The sequence below is a fragment of the Choloepus didactylus genome, chromosome 2, assembly GCF_015220235.1.
Source record: "Choloepus didactylus isolate mChoDid1 chromosome 2, mChoDid1.pri, whole genome shotgun sequence".
Taxonomy (NCBI): domain Eukaryota; kingdom Metazoa; phylum Chordata; class Mammalia; order Pilosa; family Megalonychidae; genus Choloepus; species Choloepus didactylus.
Window position 1 is genome coordinate 33,717,150 of NC_051308.1, and position 13,739 is coordinate 33,730,888.

The 13,739-nt window shown below is 40.1% G+C and overlaps 1 protein-coding gene across 1 annotated transcript in view; it reads left to right on the forward strand.

The window, feature by feature from the left end:
* The window catches only part of ACBD3 (acyl-CoA binding domain containing 3), a 64,968-nt gene that overhangs the window by 41,048 nt on the left and 10,181 nt on the right, over positions 1-13,739 (forward strand). The window contains exons 4-7 of the mRNA XM_037822784.1: positions 3,470-3,628; positions 5,415-5,589; positions 10,463-10,649; positions 12,517-12,801. Coding sequence (XP_037678712.1) covers positions 3,470-3,628; positions 5,415-5,589; positions 10,463-10,649; positions 12,517-12,801 — 806 coding nt within the window. The remainder of the gene's footprint in view (positions 1-3,469; positions 3,629-5,414; positions 5,590-10,462; positions 10,650-12,516; positions 12,802-13,739) is intronic.

Sequence of the window (13,739 nt, forward strand, 5' to 3'; positions counted from 1 at the left end):
AATCGGCCATCTTATCCTTTGGTTTATGTTTGCCATGTTTTTCCCTCTCTCTATTAATATCCTTTATTGTACCCATACCGAATCTCTTTAGTACTGAACCTTTCTCCAAGTCTCTCTGTCCTGTCTTTGTTTGTCTGTCTGTAGGGCTCCCTTTAGTATCTCCAGTAGGGCAGGTCTCTTGTTAGCAAATTCTCTCAGCATTTGTTTGTCTGTGAAAAATTGAAGCTCTCCCTCAAATTTGAAGGAGAGCTTTGCTGGATAAAGTATTCTTGGCTGGAAATTTTTCTCACTCAGAATTTTAAATATATCGTGCCACTGCCTTCTCGCCTCCATGGTGGCTGCTGAGTAGTCACTACTTAGTCTTATGCTGTTTCCTTTGTATGTGGTGAATTGCTTTTCTCTTGCTGCTTTCAGAACTTGCTCCTTCTCTTCTGTGTTTGACAGTGTGATCAGTATATGTCTCGGAGTGGGTTTATTTGGATTTATTCTATTTGGAGTTCGCTGAGCATTTATGATTTGTGTATTTATGTTGTTTAGAAGATTTGGGAAGTTTTCCCCAACAATTTCTTTGAATACTCTTCCTAGACCTTTACCCTTTTCTTCCCCTTCTGGGACACCAATGAGTCTTATATTTGGACGTTTCATATTATCTATCATATCCCTGAGGTCCATTTTGATTTTTTCAGTTTTTTTCCCCATTCTTTCTTTTATGCTTTCATTTTCCATTCTGTCATCTTCGAGGTCACTGATTCGTTGTTCAACTTCCTCTAGTCTTGTACTATGAGTGTCCAGAATCTTTTTAATTTGGTCAACAGTTTCTTTAATTTCCATAAGATCATCCATTTTTTTATTTAGTCTTGCAATGTCTTCTTTATGCTCTTCTAGGGTCTTCTTGATTTCCTTTGTATCCCGTACTATGGTCTCATTGTTCATCTTTAGTTCTTTGAGTAGCTCCTCTAGGTGCTGTGTCTCTTCTGATCTTTTGATTTGGGTGCTTGGGCTTGGGTTATCCATATCGTCTGGTTTTTTCATATGCTTTATAATTTTCTGTTGTTTTTGGCCTCTTGGCATTTGCTGAACTTGATAGGGTTCTTTTAGGATTTGTAGACCAATTGAAGTCCTTATCTCTAATTTATCAGATCTGCAGCTTCGTGGAGTACTCTTTCTCTAACTGACCAGCAGGTGGCGTCCATGAGCCACCTGTTCTCCACAAGCCAGTTCTCCCCTGCTTAGCCTTTTTGGTGAGTGGGGGAGTGAGTCTTGTGGGGTCCAATTGGTGTACCAAGCTTGCGTGTGTAGTTGGTGTTGCCTGCCCTGTATATGGGGCGTGTTTCTGGGCAGTCAGGGAGGGGGGGGTGGCCCTAACAATCAAATCTCCCTGGTGATCCTAGAGTTTTAAAGCTGCTGCAATAGTCTAATCCTTCAGTTCAGTCCTGCTACAGTTTGTCTCTGCCACTGACCCACAAGTCCTTGGTATTGGTGTATGGCTCCTGAGACTTGCAAGTGGGCCCCTGTTCCAGCCTGTGCACCCCTGGTCCTCTGTGGAGGGATGACTGTGCTATGTCACAGGTGAGTGCCGTCCCCCCAGGGCAGTTCTGGGCTGCTGGGCTGTGTAGGGAGGCTCCCAGTCTGCTGAAATGATGGTTGAATGGGGCTTTGTTAATTCACACTGTTCCACCTTCCCAACTCTGGGACATTCAGCTGAGGTTGCAGGGAAGGCTAATGTCCACACCCAGTTTTGTGGTGTGTGCCTGTTATTTGAAGCACTTCCGTCACACTGGGTTGTCTGGGGCAGCTCTGGGCTATGGGGCTGGCGATGGGCAGGAGTGTGTCCTGTCCACCAGGATGGTGGCTGTGAGCGGACACCCCCCTTTTCTTGGGAAGTTGTGGTGTTTAGTGAATTTTCTCAGCCACTGGATTATTGCGTTTTGTCTCAGAGCTCTCTTAGTTCTGCTCTTGACTTGACCTGCCCAAATTGCAAGTCTTTGAAGCTTTCTGTATTGGGCTTCTTAGAGTAATTGTTTTAGAAAAAGAAAAAAGGATTAAAAAAAAAAAAAGGGCTCTCCTCAGAGATCTAATGGGTTATTGAAATGGTAAGAGACAAAGCAACCAGGGCCATTAAGGAAAGGTCCACAGGGCAGAGAGATCAGCTTTTCTTCGGGATTTGCATATGCGCCTCAGGGCCTGAGCTCTGCCCTTCCCCTTTCTATGTTCACCAGAACTCCAAAAATCCTCCACTTTTATTTTGGAGTTTTTCGTGTTGTTTTTTTTCTATGCCTGTCTCCTCTCTGCTGGGCTGGCTGCTCTCAGATTCTCTGGTGTCTGGTCTCAGTCTATCTATGGTTGGAGTTTGGATCAGTAGAATGAGTTTCCGATAAGGGCTGCCACTGCAGTTCTCCCTTCTCCTTCCCGGAGCTGACGGCCCCTCCTCCCACGGGACTGAGCCTGGCAGGGAGGGGTGCGGGTCCCCTGGCCGCAAAAACTTACAGATTTCGCTGATCTCAGCAGTTCCACGTGTTCATGAGTGTTGTATGAAGTATGCCCAAAGTCAGATTGCTCTGTGGTGTCCAGTCCACGCAGTTCCGGGCTTTCTACCTACTTTCCTGGAGGAGTAACTAAAACATACAGCTCACCAGTCCGGCATCTTGCCCCGCCTCCTGTTTTCTTTTTTAAATGACAAAATTTTTTTAGTTTTTGAAATTTCAAAAATAATACACAAATATATGCAATATAAATGATTTTCCATATATGGCAATATATGAAGTATGAAGTGACAATCTTCCCTCCCATCTGTCTTTTAATCCCATTCTCCTTTCCATAAATAGTAACCGACACATTTAGGGTGTATCCTTTCATACCTTTTTCTATGTAGTTACCTCGTTTTACATTAAACACATGTATTAAATGTCTTTACATATTAGCCTATGTAGTTCTGTCCTTTTTTTATGGCTACGTCATATTCCAGGATGGAGTTTTCATTATTATACACATTTGTTGAGTGCCTGTTCTCACTGTGCTAAGTTCTAAGGATGTAATGGTATGAGATAGGCATTTTCTGCCCTTGTGGAGCATACTCTTTAATGGGTAAGGCAGATGTATTACTAAATTCATCACTCATATGTAATTGCAGCTATGGCAAGTATTATGAAGGATGAAGGAAAAGCTCATGGTGCTATGAACATATATTAAAGGGGAACCTTCAGGGAAGGGTATATCATAATGGTTTAAGTAATATCTTAGTGATGGACACCCTTTTCTCTTGCTGTCTTGCAGTAATTATTCTTGGCTTAATATTGTAATTAAATCCATACGATAAATTTCTAGGAGTATATGTGTTTCAAATTTTCATAGATATTACTACTTCGTTCTCTTAAAAGTTTTCATCAGTTTTCACTGGGAAATGAAGTCTTAAGTTATTTCTAGACAGGATTCTCTGTATAGGGTTCATTCTCTGTCCTTTACGTTGTAGAAAGGAAGAGGAGGAAAGAAGGCGGCATGAAGAGGAAGAAAGAGAACGTCTGCAAAAGGAGGAAGAGAAACGTAAGAGAGAAGAAGAGGAAAGGCTTCGACGAGAGGAAGAGGAGAGGCGGCAAATAGAAGAAGAGAGACTTCGATTGGAGCAGCAAAAGTAAGCTTGTGTATGGCTTGTAATAAAAATGAGAAGTAGACTACCACACCTTTGTTACTTGACTTTTTATCATTGGGTGCCTTAGAATAATTGTGTAAGTTGTAAAAGTGGGAAGCAGACCAATATTAGCTACCTTTTGTTTTTACCAGTGATCTATTATCTAAGCAGACCAATATTAGCTACCTTTTGTTTTTACCAGTGATCTATTATCTAACAAGGCCATGTCTTAAGTGTCATTTGGTTGCAAAAAGAGGGGTGGAAAGTATTGGTAGATTTGGGATTAGTTCACAGAACCCAGGGACTAGAAGCAAAAGCTGAGGTTACTTACTTGCACTCTCTGTCTCTGGGTCCACGTGCTATCTTGTCTTAAGCTGCTCTCAGCTTATCTCTCTTTGTCATTTGTCCTGCTCTCTGCAAATTGTTACCCTCTGCTTTGGCATACACAAGGCTATCCCCGCCTGGATTTCTGTAGTCTGTGTTTTCATGCATGTGACAGAGATGGGCTGAAGTCTGTAAGACCCGGTTACAAATTCCCAGGAGAGGTAATCTAGTTGGCTTGGGCTGTGTCTGGTATCCATCACTAGTCCCTAGTACAGGACTTGGGAGCTGAAACCATTTTCTACACAATACGGGCTGTGAGAGTCCCTGGTTCTTCAGGAGGGAGCTATGGATACAAGAATGAAGTTATTAACATCCATAAAATGCTGTGGGGAAAAAAAACAACACTGTGGGAAAAAGGCCTGTAGATCTAAGGGTGGTGTGGCTTATAGGTTAAACCCAGAGCTCATGAGAGTCCATGGCTTCTCATTATTTCTGGGTAGTATCTTGGAAAAAGCCTCAGTGCTAGCCTTAAACCAGTGCAAGACCTCACTCCACTTTCAAGACAAGCTGTGAATACCGCTTTTTTTTCCTGGGGCAGGGGAGTGCCCTAAGTGGACCCAGAATCATGCTATATTCGGGAGTTTGTAGATTTTGTTTTATGAATGGATGGCTTTGAGATTTTTGTTAAATTGGTCACATAACTGAATTAGGAAGCATGTGGTTCCTCTGTAAAAAGAAGTTGTAGGAGTTTATAGAAATTAGTATCTCAAACCAAGTATTCCCAGATATTATTTAGGGCAGGCTTTAAATGAAATGCTATGGCTCCTCAAATTTTCACTGGCCTTACTTATATGTTCCAGGACCACCTGGACCATCTTTTAGTTGCTCTTCCTGCCTCTTACTGCTTTTCATGTATTTAGGATCAAGACATCATAACCAGTGGTTATAGATGCCATAGATGACAAACCATCATCTTACAGCATGATGGTTAAAAACTATAGGCTGTTGTGCCAAACTGCCTGGATTTGAATCATTGCTTTGGCCCATACTAGCGGTATAATCTCAGTTAAGTTACTGAACGCCTGCATTTCCTCCCATGAAACCCTGCCTGTGGGTTGTTGTGACGACAAAATGGGTTAGCACGCATAAGTGCTTTGAACGCTGTGTGACACATAGTAAGGGCACAGTAAATGCTAGCAGTTATCGATCATGATGATGATGATGATATGCTTATTATTCTCCCTTCCATCCTAAATTTTCCTTTAAAAACTTAAGAAAAGTTAGAGGCCATGTTTATTTTCTTAAGTCTTTTTCCTGGGCCTGGGACACATGCTGATTGGTATACATTACTAGCCTAGTCATTTTGAAGAGTTAGAAAATTATAAAAATTAATAACAAGAACATTTTATTTTGCCATAAACAATCTCCTGTAGTCAGACTAGTGTATATTTTTTAATGTTTTTAGGCAGCAGATAATGGCAGCATTAAACTCGCAGACTGCCGTGCAGTTCCAGCAGTATGCAGCCCAACAGTATCCAGGGAACTACGAACAACAGCAAATTCTCATCCGCCAGTTGCAGGAGCAGCACTATCAGCAATATATGCAGCAGTTGTATCAAGTCCAGCTTGCACAGCAACAGGTATGATAGACAACCCCAGAATTTAGCCTTAGAGAGGGTTTTTCATTTCATTGGAACCCAAGTTCTTTTTTAACAGCTGCTAATAAATTTTGCATTGGTTAGCCCCTAAGGTATAGAGTAGCTTTCAGGTGGCTTTTATTAAGGGCAAACTTTAGCATTGCCCTGGCATTTATGAAAGAAAATATATGGTATTGAAGCAACAATGATTTGGCCAGTATTAATTGTTGTAAGGGTATTTGGGGATTGTTTGGGCCATGCATCATGTCTGTGAGTCTAGCACAGACTCAGATGGTGACCCTGGAACCATAATGAACTGAGTAACTAGCCTTACTTCAGCACGTTCTTCAGGCAATGCACTGTCAGGGCCTGGACAACTTCCAGTGGGAGGACCTCCCACCCCTAAGTCTATAGGTTGGTTCTAGAGCTCAGTTGGGTCCATCCTGACACTTATTTTAGGTGATCATCGTGTCCTGGAATTGTGGAAATGGGGCACCCCGGGATTAGTAACCTTGTTAGTTCTCGTCCTTGGTAGGCAGTGTTCACGTGCAACACCTGGATATTCCTCCTCCATTTCCCCACCAAATATTTTGCTTCCACATAGGGGAGGTGGTTGGGGGAAAGGACATGGTACTGGGGCTCAGATACACTTGAATCCTGTCCTGGCTTTGCCATTATCTTGTTTGCTTTCAGACAGATTACCAAATCCTCTGGTTTTTCTGCCTCTTCTCCCAGTTAGTAAGAATGGAATATAAAATTAAGCTACCTGTCCTGATTGCCTCACAGGACTATCAGAGGGATAAAATGAGAAAATAGTTACTGTGTGAAAGTGTTTTGTATATATGGAAGATACTAATTTTAAATTCATCATTTACATCTTGCAGAGGTATAAAATGCCTCCTTAAACTTAACCTAGGTAAGTTTTACTTATTTCATTTTCATTTACAAAACACCATCTGCCAAAAAGTCTTAGTGAAAAAAGGTGTTACACTGTAGATGCTCAGCGTTTCTTCTTAGATGAAGTCATCTTTATTGTTTTTGCCACACTCTTCAAATTACTTGTAAATACATATTCTTTCCTAAAATACTTTTTCCCGAGTCTTTGGCATCAGTGAGAAGTTGAAAAGCGCTGCAGGTTTTCGTCAACCCTTGAGAGGAAAAAAAGGATGAACTAGTTTTCATTTGAGATAATAAGCAGTATTTTTAGGGCTTTCTTCTCTGTCCTCTACAATGTCACAGGCAGTGAGATAATGTGGTAATAGGATTGCTCACACACACTTTCCTGTTTGTAGATTGCTGTCACTTAATGAGAAGAAAGTCATTCAGGTCTTTGAAATGCATCAGAAAGCCATAATTTAGAGTGATCAAAATGATTGGTGCCTCTGGGAAGAGATGGAGAAGGAACAAAGGGAACGTCAGCTCTATGAAGTGTTAATTATACTCAGCAAAATGACAAAATGTGAACACTTGTTAATTTGAGGGTGTAGTTACATGGGTGTTCGGTACATTGTTTCTATGGTTTTCTGTGCTTTTAAAAACTTCCCAAAGAATAGGAGAGAGATTATGTAAAGAAATCATTGTAGTCTACTGTATATATTAGATGTATATTCATGGGCAGTGAGATCCCAGAGAAGGGGATCATTCCACCAGAGAGTTTCAAGAAACACTTCCCAGAGAGGAACCATTTGAATTGGGCTTATTGATCATACAGTGAATGTTCTGAGTGTCCTGCCATGTTAGATTATATGTGCTTTTTCTAGAAAACTAATGTGAAAATAACTGACAGTAGGTCAGTCTAGGCTTTGGGAGAAGGTATTTTAAAATCCCTCTTAAGTTTGCTGTTACTAGCAACAGAGAGAGGTGGTGTTGCTGTTCATTTATGTAAATGATTTATACATGATATGTAAAGTGAAATGTGTATGCATATATGCATAGTAAAAAGTGGAATGATATATCAAATGATGGAATTATAGATGCTTTTTCCCTATATTTTCTGATTTTTTTTACTACGGTGAACACATGCTTACTTGTGACTTAATGTTTTAGTTTAAAAAGTTACTTAAATGCCCATCAACAGTAGGATGAAAGATTAAATTTTTTATTTTCACAGTGGAATATCCTGTAGTAATGCAGATGAACAAACCAAAACCACTCATAACCTTATATATGAACATCACGAAAGTAATTTGAAAGAAACCAGACATAAAAAATATATGCACTATGTGACTCCATTTATGTAAAGTTCAGAAACGGGCAAAACTAATCTGTAGTATTAGAAGTCAGGATAATTGTTACCTTTGGTGGTGTATCTGGAAATGGGACACAAGGGAAGATTCTGGGATGCTGGTAATTTCTTAACCTGAATGTTGGTTACACGAATGCATCTGAGTTTTGAAAATTCAGGTTATACAATTAGGATTTGTGCTCTTTTCCATATGTGTATTATAATTCAATTTAAAGTTCCCCCAGAAGTTACTTAGGTAATACTTAGGTATTTCAAATAGTATTAATATCTATCCATTTTCATTTAAGAGGAGAATGTCCCCAAATAGTTGTCCTTTGGGTATAAAATGTGTTTACTCTCCCATTTTGGGACTCTGAGTCCCAAAGACTCAGAGGACTTGTGGGGGGTGGGGGGTGGGGTTAGAATTTGTTCATTTTTATTAACATAGGACATTTGTAGAAAAGTAAAAAATCGGCACAAAACTAACTTGATAAATTCATTGTCTCAATGAAAATGCCCAAGACTCTTGACAATTAATTTCAACCAACCAACTAACCAACTTTTTTGTAAGAGTGCTGACTAAAGATTAAAGGAAGGAATGCTTTACATTTAAGTTATCTAAGCAACTGCCTCTGAAGGTTGCTAGAGCAATCTCCAAATGCCATCAGTGGAGCTCTTTCATTGGCATTTTGAAAATCTGAGTAATTTGTGTCAACCATACCACCTGCTGCTGGAATCAAAATTTAGGAAGTCTGAGAATTCTTGAGTCAGACTTGGCAAAGGCACAGATGCGTGCAAAGAAATGAATACATCTCTGGATTGCTTGTCCTTGGAGGCATTTGAGTTGTGTGATCTCAGAGTCTGGCAGGAGCAGAAGAAGCGGTTTTCAGGCAAGCTTTTGGCACTGATTTTCTGCACAGAGGATGCCTGCGAATACTCTAAACTATGCTTCTGGCCTGCCTTGCATTTCACCACCATAATGTTTTTTAGTAATCCTCTGTCCCAGAGGACCTGTGGGTTCTGTGGCCAACTGCAAGATAGTTTGGTTTCTGGGGAGACCTGCATTGCAATCAGGACTAAGCTCTTCAGGGTGAGAGGGGTGGCCTTTGCCTGGCAGTTCACTGCCAGCTTAATGTGCTGGCTCTGGTTTTCCACAACCGTCTGTGGCAGCTTTACCATAACACCTTGGGTGGCAGCATGAGGAGACATAATATCATCCAGAGCTCAGCTGAGTGATGATCACTGTCTGGATTGTTGTCTCTGAAACATTTTGCTCCACAAACATTGGTAATCTGGGCCCTGGTCTCTTTGCTGCATTGAGTAGACCTAAAGTTCGGAGCCTGTGATTATTTTGACAGTTTCAGTACTAGGCTGCTTACATGCACCATAGTGGAGTATAATTTTACATATCTTGTTCTTACAGCTCAGTCCCCGGGTGCCATTGTTCGTGCCTCATTGGGGACACTTCCTGGTTTCCCACAACCTGGCCTTCCCCAAGTTCGATAAGAAAGCTGCAACTTTAGTCCTCAGAGAGTTTGCTTCCATTTTTCATAGTTCAAGTACCAGCTTCCAGGGCATCTGGAAAACAGTGCAGCCTCAATTCATAAGACCTAAAAGATGTTTCATTAGTTTGTGACCATCAGAGAGGATAGGTAAAGACATAATCTTTTGAAGAATAAATAATACTGCTTAATCCAACTTCCGTAGTTTGAAGTCTATGGTGTGACAGTGCACACATCTGCTTCCTCCTTTCTGCCCAGACAATGGCAAAGCTCCTGCCCAGCATTCCACAGTCAAAAAAGATTCCCAGTGACCCTAGGTATCTTAACAGCCTGCCCTGTGCCCCCATGCAGGCTTCCGGGCCCTCTCAGAGAAAATTTTGATTTCATGTTTTTGAATTTGCACATTTCAATCATAATTACATAAATAGTGATAAATTTTCAATGAAAAGTATTTTTACCTTCAGCTCCATTTTATAAGCCTATTTAATTCCTAGGTCCATAGTTTTTACAAGATTAACAGTTTTCAGTATAGTTGGGATCAGAATTTTTCTGTGTAAAGTTTATAGTGAAGATTTAATTTATTATTTTTATCCATATTAGAATAATTGTCCGCATTTGATTTATTGGTTAGCTTGGGAGGTCCTTATCAGATTTTACCAATAACAGTTTCTGCCTTTGTGAATTTTCTTCTGTAGTCATTTATAGTTCAGTTTTCCTGATTCAAAGTTTATGTATCTAAATTATCAAGAATATTTCATTCTTCTATCAGTTTTAATAAAAATGTTATTATATTTAATTTTTGCCCTTAGTAAGTTTATTTTGGATTATTTCTACCGAGTTTAATTTTTTCCTGGTTAGTTTTTCTAGTGATCCTCACATCACAAAAATGTGATCATCATCCACAGCTTTTTGTCCATGTTACTGTTTATTGTTTTAATTGTTGGTTTGATACTGTGTTGATTATTAGTACCACTAATATTCATTTATAGGTGGGATAAAAATTGATTAAAAACTTTATTTGTAATTTCTTGGAACAGAGCAGTTTGGTAGGACGAAGGGGGTGGGCAGGAGGTTAGGATGCACTCCTGTTCAGATGTCCCACCTGTTAGGCTTCTTAGTCCCTCTGTCCTCATTTTTTTTCAACTTGTAGGCAGCATTACAGAAACAACAGGAAGTAGCAGTAGCCAGGGCTTCTTTGTCTACATCATCAAAAGTGAATGCAACTGTACCAAGTGATATGGTGTCAGTTAATGGACAAGCCAAAACCCACACTGACAGCTCTGAAAAAGAACTGGAACCAGAAGCTGCAGAAGCAGCCTTGGAGAATGGACCAAAAGGTATGGCACATGTGTTCATCTGTCTAGATGTCATAATTCATACTCCATGAAAAGCAAAAGCCAGGAGGTCAGGTTAATTAGCTTTAGAGAGCAATTACATATTTGTGAGAGTTGAACAGTTTTTCAGTCTTTTTAGTAGAAATCTGATTCTTCTGGTGACCTTAGAATAATGTAGAAGAAAAGCAAGTTGGATGTCTTTTGGACGCTTTGGATCGTCTTATTACATATATTGGTTATATATTGCTCTGTAATAATTTACATCCAAAATTAGCAGCTTAAAATAATAACAAACATCTGTTATCTCACATAATTTCCGTGGGTCAGGAATTCAGGAGCAGCTCAGCTGGGTGGGGTCTCTTATGAGGTTGCAGTTAAGATGTTAGTCAGGCTGTAGTTATCTGAAGGCTTGCCTAGGACTAGAGAATCTGCTTCCAAAATGGTTCACTCACATGGCTGGCAAGTTGGTGCTGGCTGATGGCAGGAGGCCTAAGTCACTTGTCCCATGAAGCCTTTTGGGCTGCTGCATGTCCTCAAGACATAGTGGCTGGCTTCCCTCAGACACATGATCCAAAAAGGAACAAGGTGGAAGCAGCAATGTCTTTTATGCCCTAACCTTGGAAATCATACACCATCTCTTCAAGGGTGGGGGTAGAGGGAGGGCAAGGACTATGTAAGTTCATGAATATCTAGAGATAAGGATCATTAGGGAGCATCTTGGAATCTGTCTACTATGTATTATTACATCTGTTTTTTGAGACTTAAAGTACCTTGTTATCCAGAAGATAACTTAGTGTTTTTTAAAGCTCTGTTAGCTTTTCATGGATAGCTCATTCATTCATTCAACAACTGGTTGAAGGCTTTCTTAGGGTTAGGAGTATAGTGCTGAGACAAAATAGCATGCACAAAATGTAAATTGTAGCTGTGATATGTACTGCGAGAGAAGTACATTATACTTTGAGAGCATGTAATATGGGAGATTTGACCTAGTCATGGAGATACACCCTTTCCTGAGGGAAGGGATAATTGAGCTGAGATCTGAAGCAAGAGTAGGAGTTAACAAAGTAAAAAGGAATAGAAGAGCAAGCATTTCAGTGACAGTGAGCAGGGATGGTAGTATAGTTCATAAGAGATTTAGTTTCAGAGATCTTCCTTGTCTTTTTAAACAAATAACAGAAAATACCTTTAGAAAAGACCTTGAAATTCCTTGGTTTACCTTCTTCCTCCTTTTTTCTAATTGAGAATTACCAGTATTTTCAAATGAAATAATTTTTTGTCAAAGGCTCTGTGACTAAATCTGTCAAACTTGTTGAATACTACAGTGTACATAGATACTGCTCAGTAACAAGACTTGACTGCTTTTTACTCAGTCCCCAGGAGTTCCAATACCTCCTGAGTTTTTCTTTGTTTCTTTTGGCCTCCTTTAGAATAGCCCCTAGAACTAAAGTCAAAGCCCAGTTTTCTTTGGTCACATGCAAAAAATATTAATTTATTCCTAGGTCCAGATCACTCTTCCTTGCTAGAATGTTTCCCTAGCTCCAGTTGGAGAGTGCAGTCTTAAATCCCCGTATGTAATTAGAGTGTTAACAAAAATTACTTCTAAGATTGTGGATTGCATTTGTTACTTGAACTGGTATGATGACCTCTGAATGCCTGTGATGTTGTTAAATGTAGTAATTTGGTGAGGGGGAGACTTCCATGGGGATACTTACATTCCTCCAGATCCTTCATCTAAACTAGTAAAGCCCTGAGGCCAGACCATATTGCATTAGGTACCTAAGTATGGCTGGGCAGGTGGTTCTGTGCAAATGTTGCTGCCTGTAGGTGAAGGCTGGTCCTCTTTAGCTTTTGTAATTCCTGTTGTCTTTAGAATCTCTTCCAGTAATAGCAGCTCCATCCATGTGGACACGACCCCAGATCAAAGACTTTAAAGAGAAGATTCGGCAGGATGCGGATTCGGTGATTACAGTGGGCCGAGGAGAAGTGGTCACTGTTCGAGTACCCACCCATGAAGAAGGATCATACCTCTTTTGGGAGTTTGCTACAGACAATTATGACGTTGGGTTTGGGGTATATTTTGAATGGACAGACTCTCCAAACACTGCTGTCAGCGTACATGTCAGTGAATCCAGCGATGACGAAGAAGAGGAGGAAGGTACAGAGCCATTGTTCCATATTTAGTAACTGCTATGTTGTATGTTGGCAAACATGATACATATTTCAGATGTCAGCCATCTTTATGCTTCCTGATTAATACTTCTTGGTAAGGAAAGACTCTAATAGTGGAACTTTAGGCTGAAAAGGTTGTGAGAGAGGCCAGCCTCCTGTTTTGTGAATTGGGACCTGAACATGAATTTTTCTGAATACAAGGAGAGTGTCTGGCAACTTACTTGCCATTTTACTGCTTTCTGAATACTGTTTTACTTCTAGCCTTGTATGTTGAAAAGCCAAATGTGCAAGGTTTTTTGAAAAATTTTAAAGGAGCAAGTAAGAAATTCTGTCAACCCTGGAATATATTTAAATTTATATTTCCTACATTAGTTTTTTAGGTCCTTATTACAAGATTTTTTAAATTGTAAATACAGAAAAAATCTCACCAGAACATTCTACCTTAAAAAATTTTTCAATTCTTCCCTTTGGAAATTTCCTATTTTACTGGGGTGTGTGTTTTAATTTCCTGGCTGCTAAAAGAAATACCATGCAGAGGGTTGGCTTAAACTACGGGAATTTATTGGCTCATGGTTTTGAGACTAGAAGAAGTCCAAAATCAAGGTGTCATCAAGGTGATGCTTTCTCCCAGAATACTGTGACTTTCTGGGGCTGGTTGCTGGCAATCCTGGATCCTTGGTTTTTCTGTCACATTGCAGTGCAAATGGTGGTTTTTCCTGGCTTCTCTGGGTTCCGTTTATTTATAGCTTCTTCCCATGGTTTTCTTTCTCTGTGTCTGAATCTCATTCTGTTTGTAAAGGATTCCAGTAATAGGATTAAGACCCCTTCTGATTCGGTTGGACCACATCTTAACTGAAGACACCTCATCAAAAGGTCCTATACAATGGGTTCACATCCACAGAATGGATTAAGATTAGGAATATG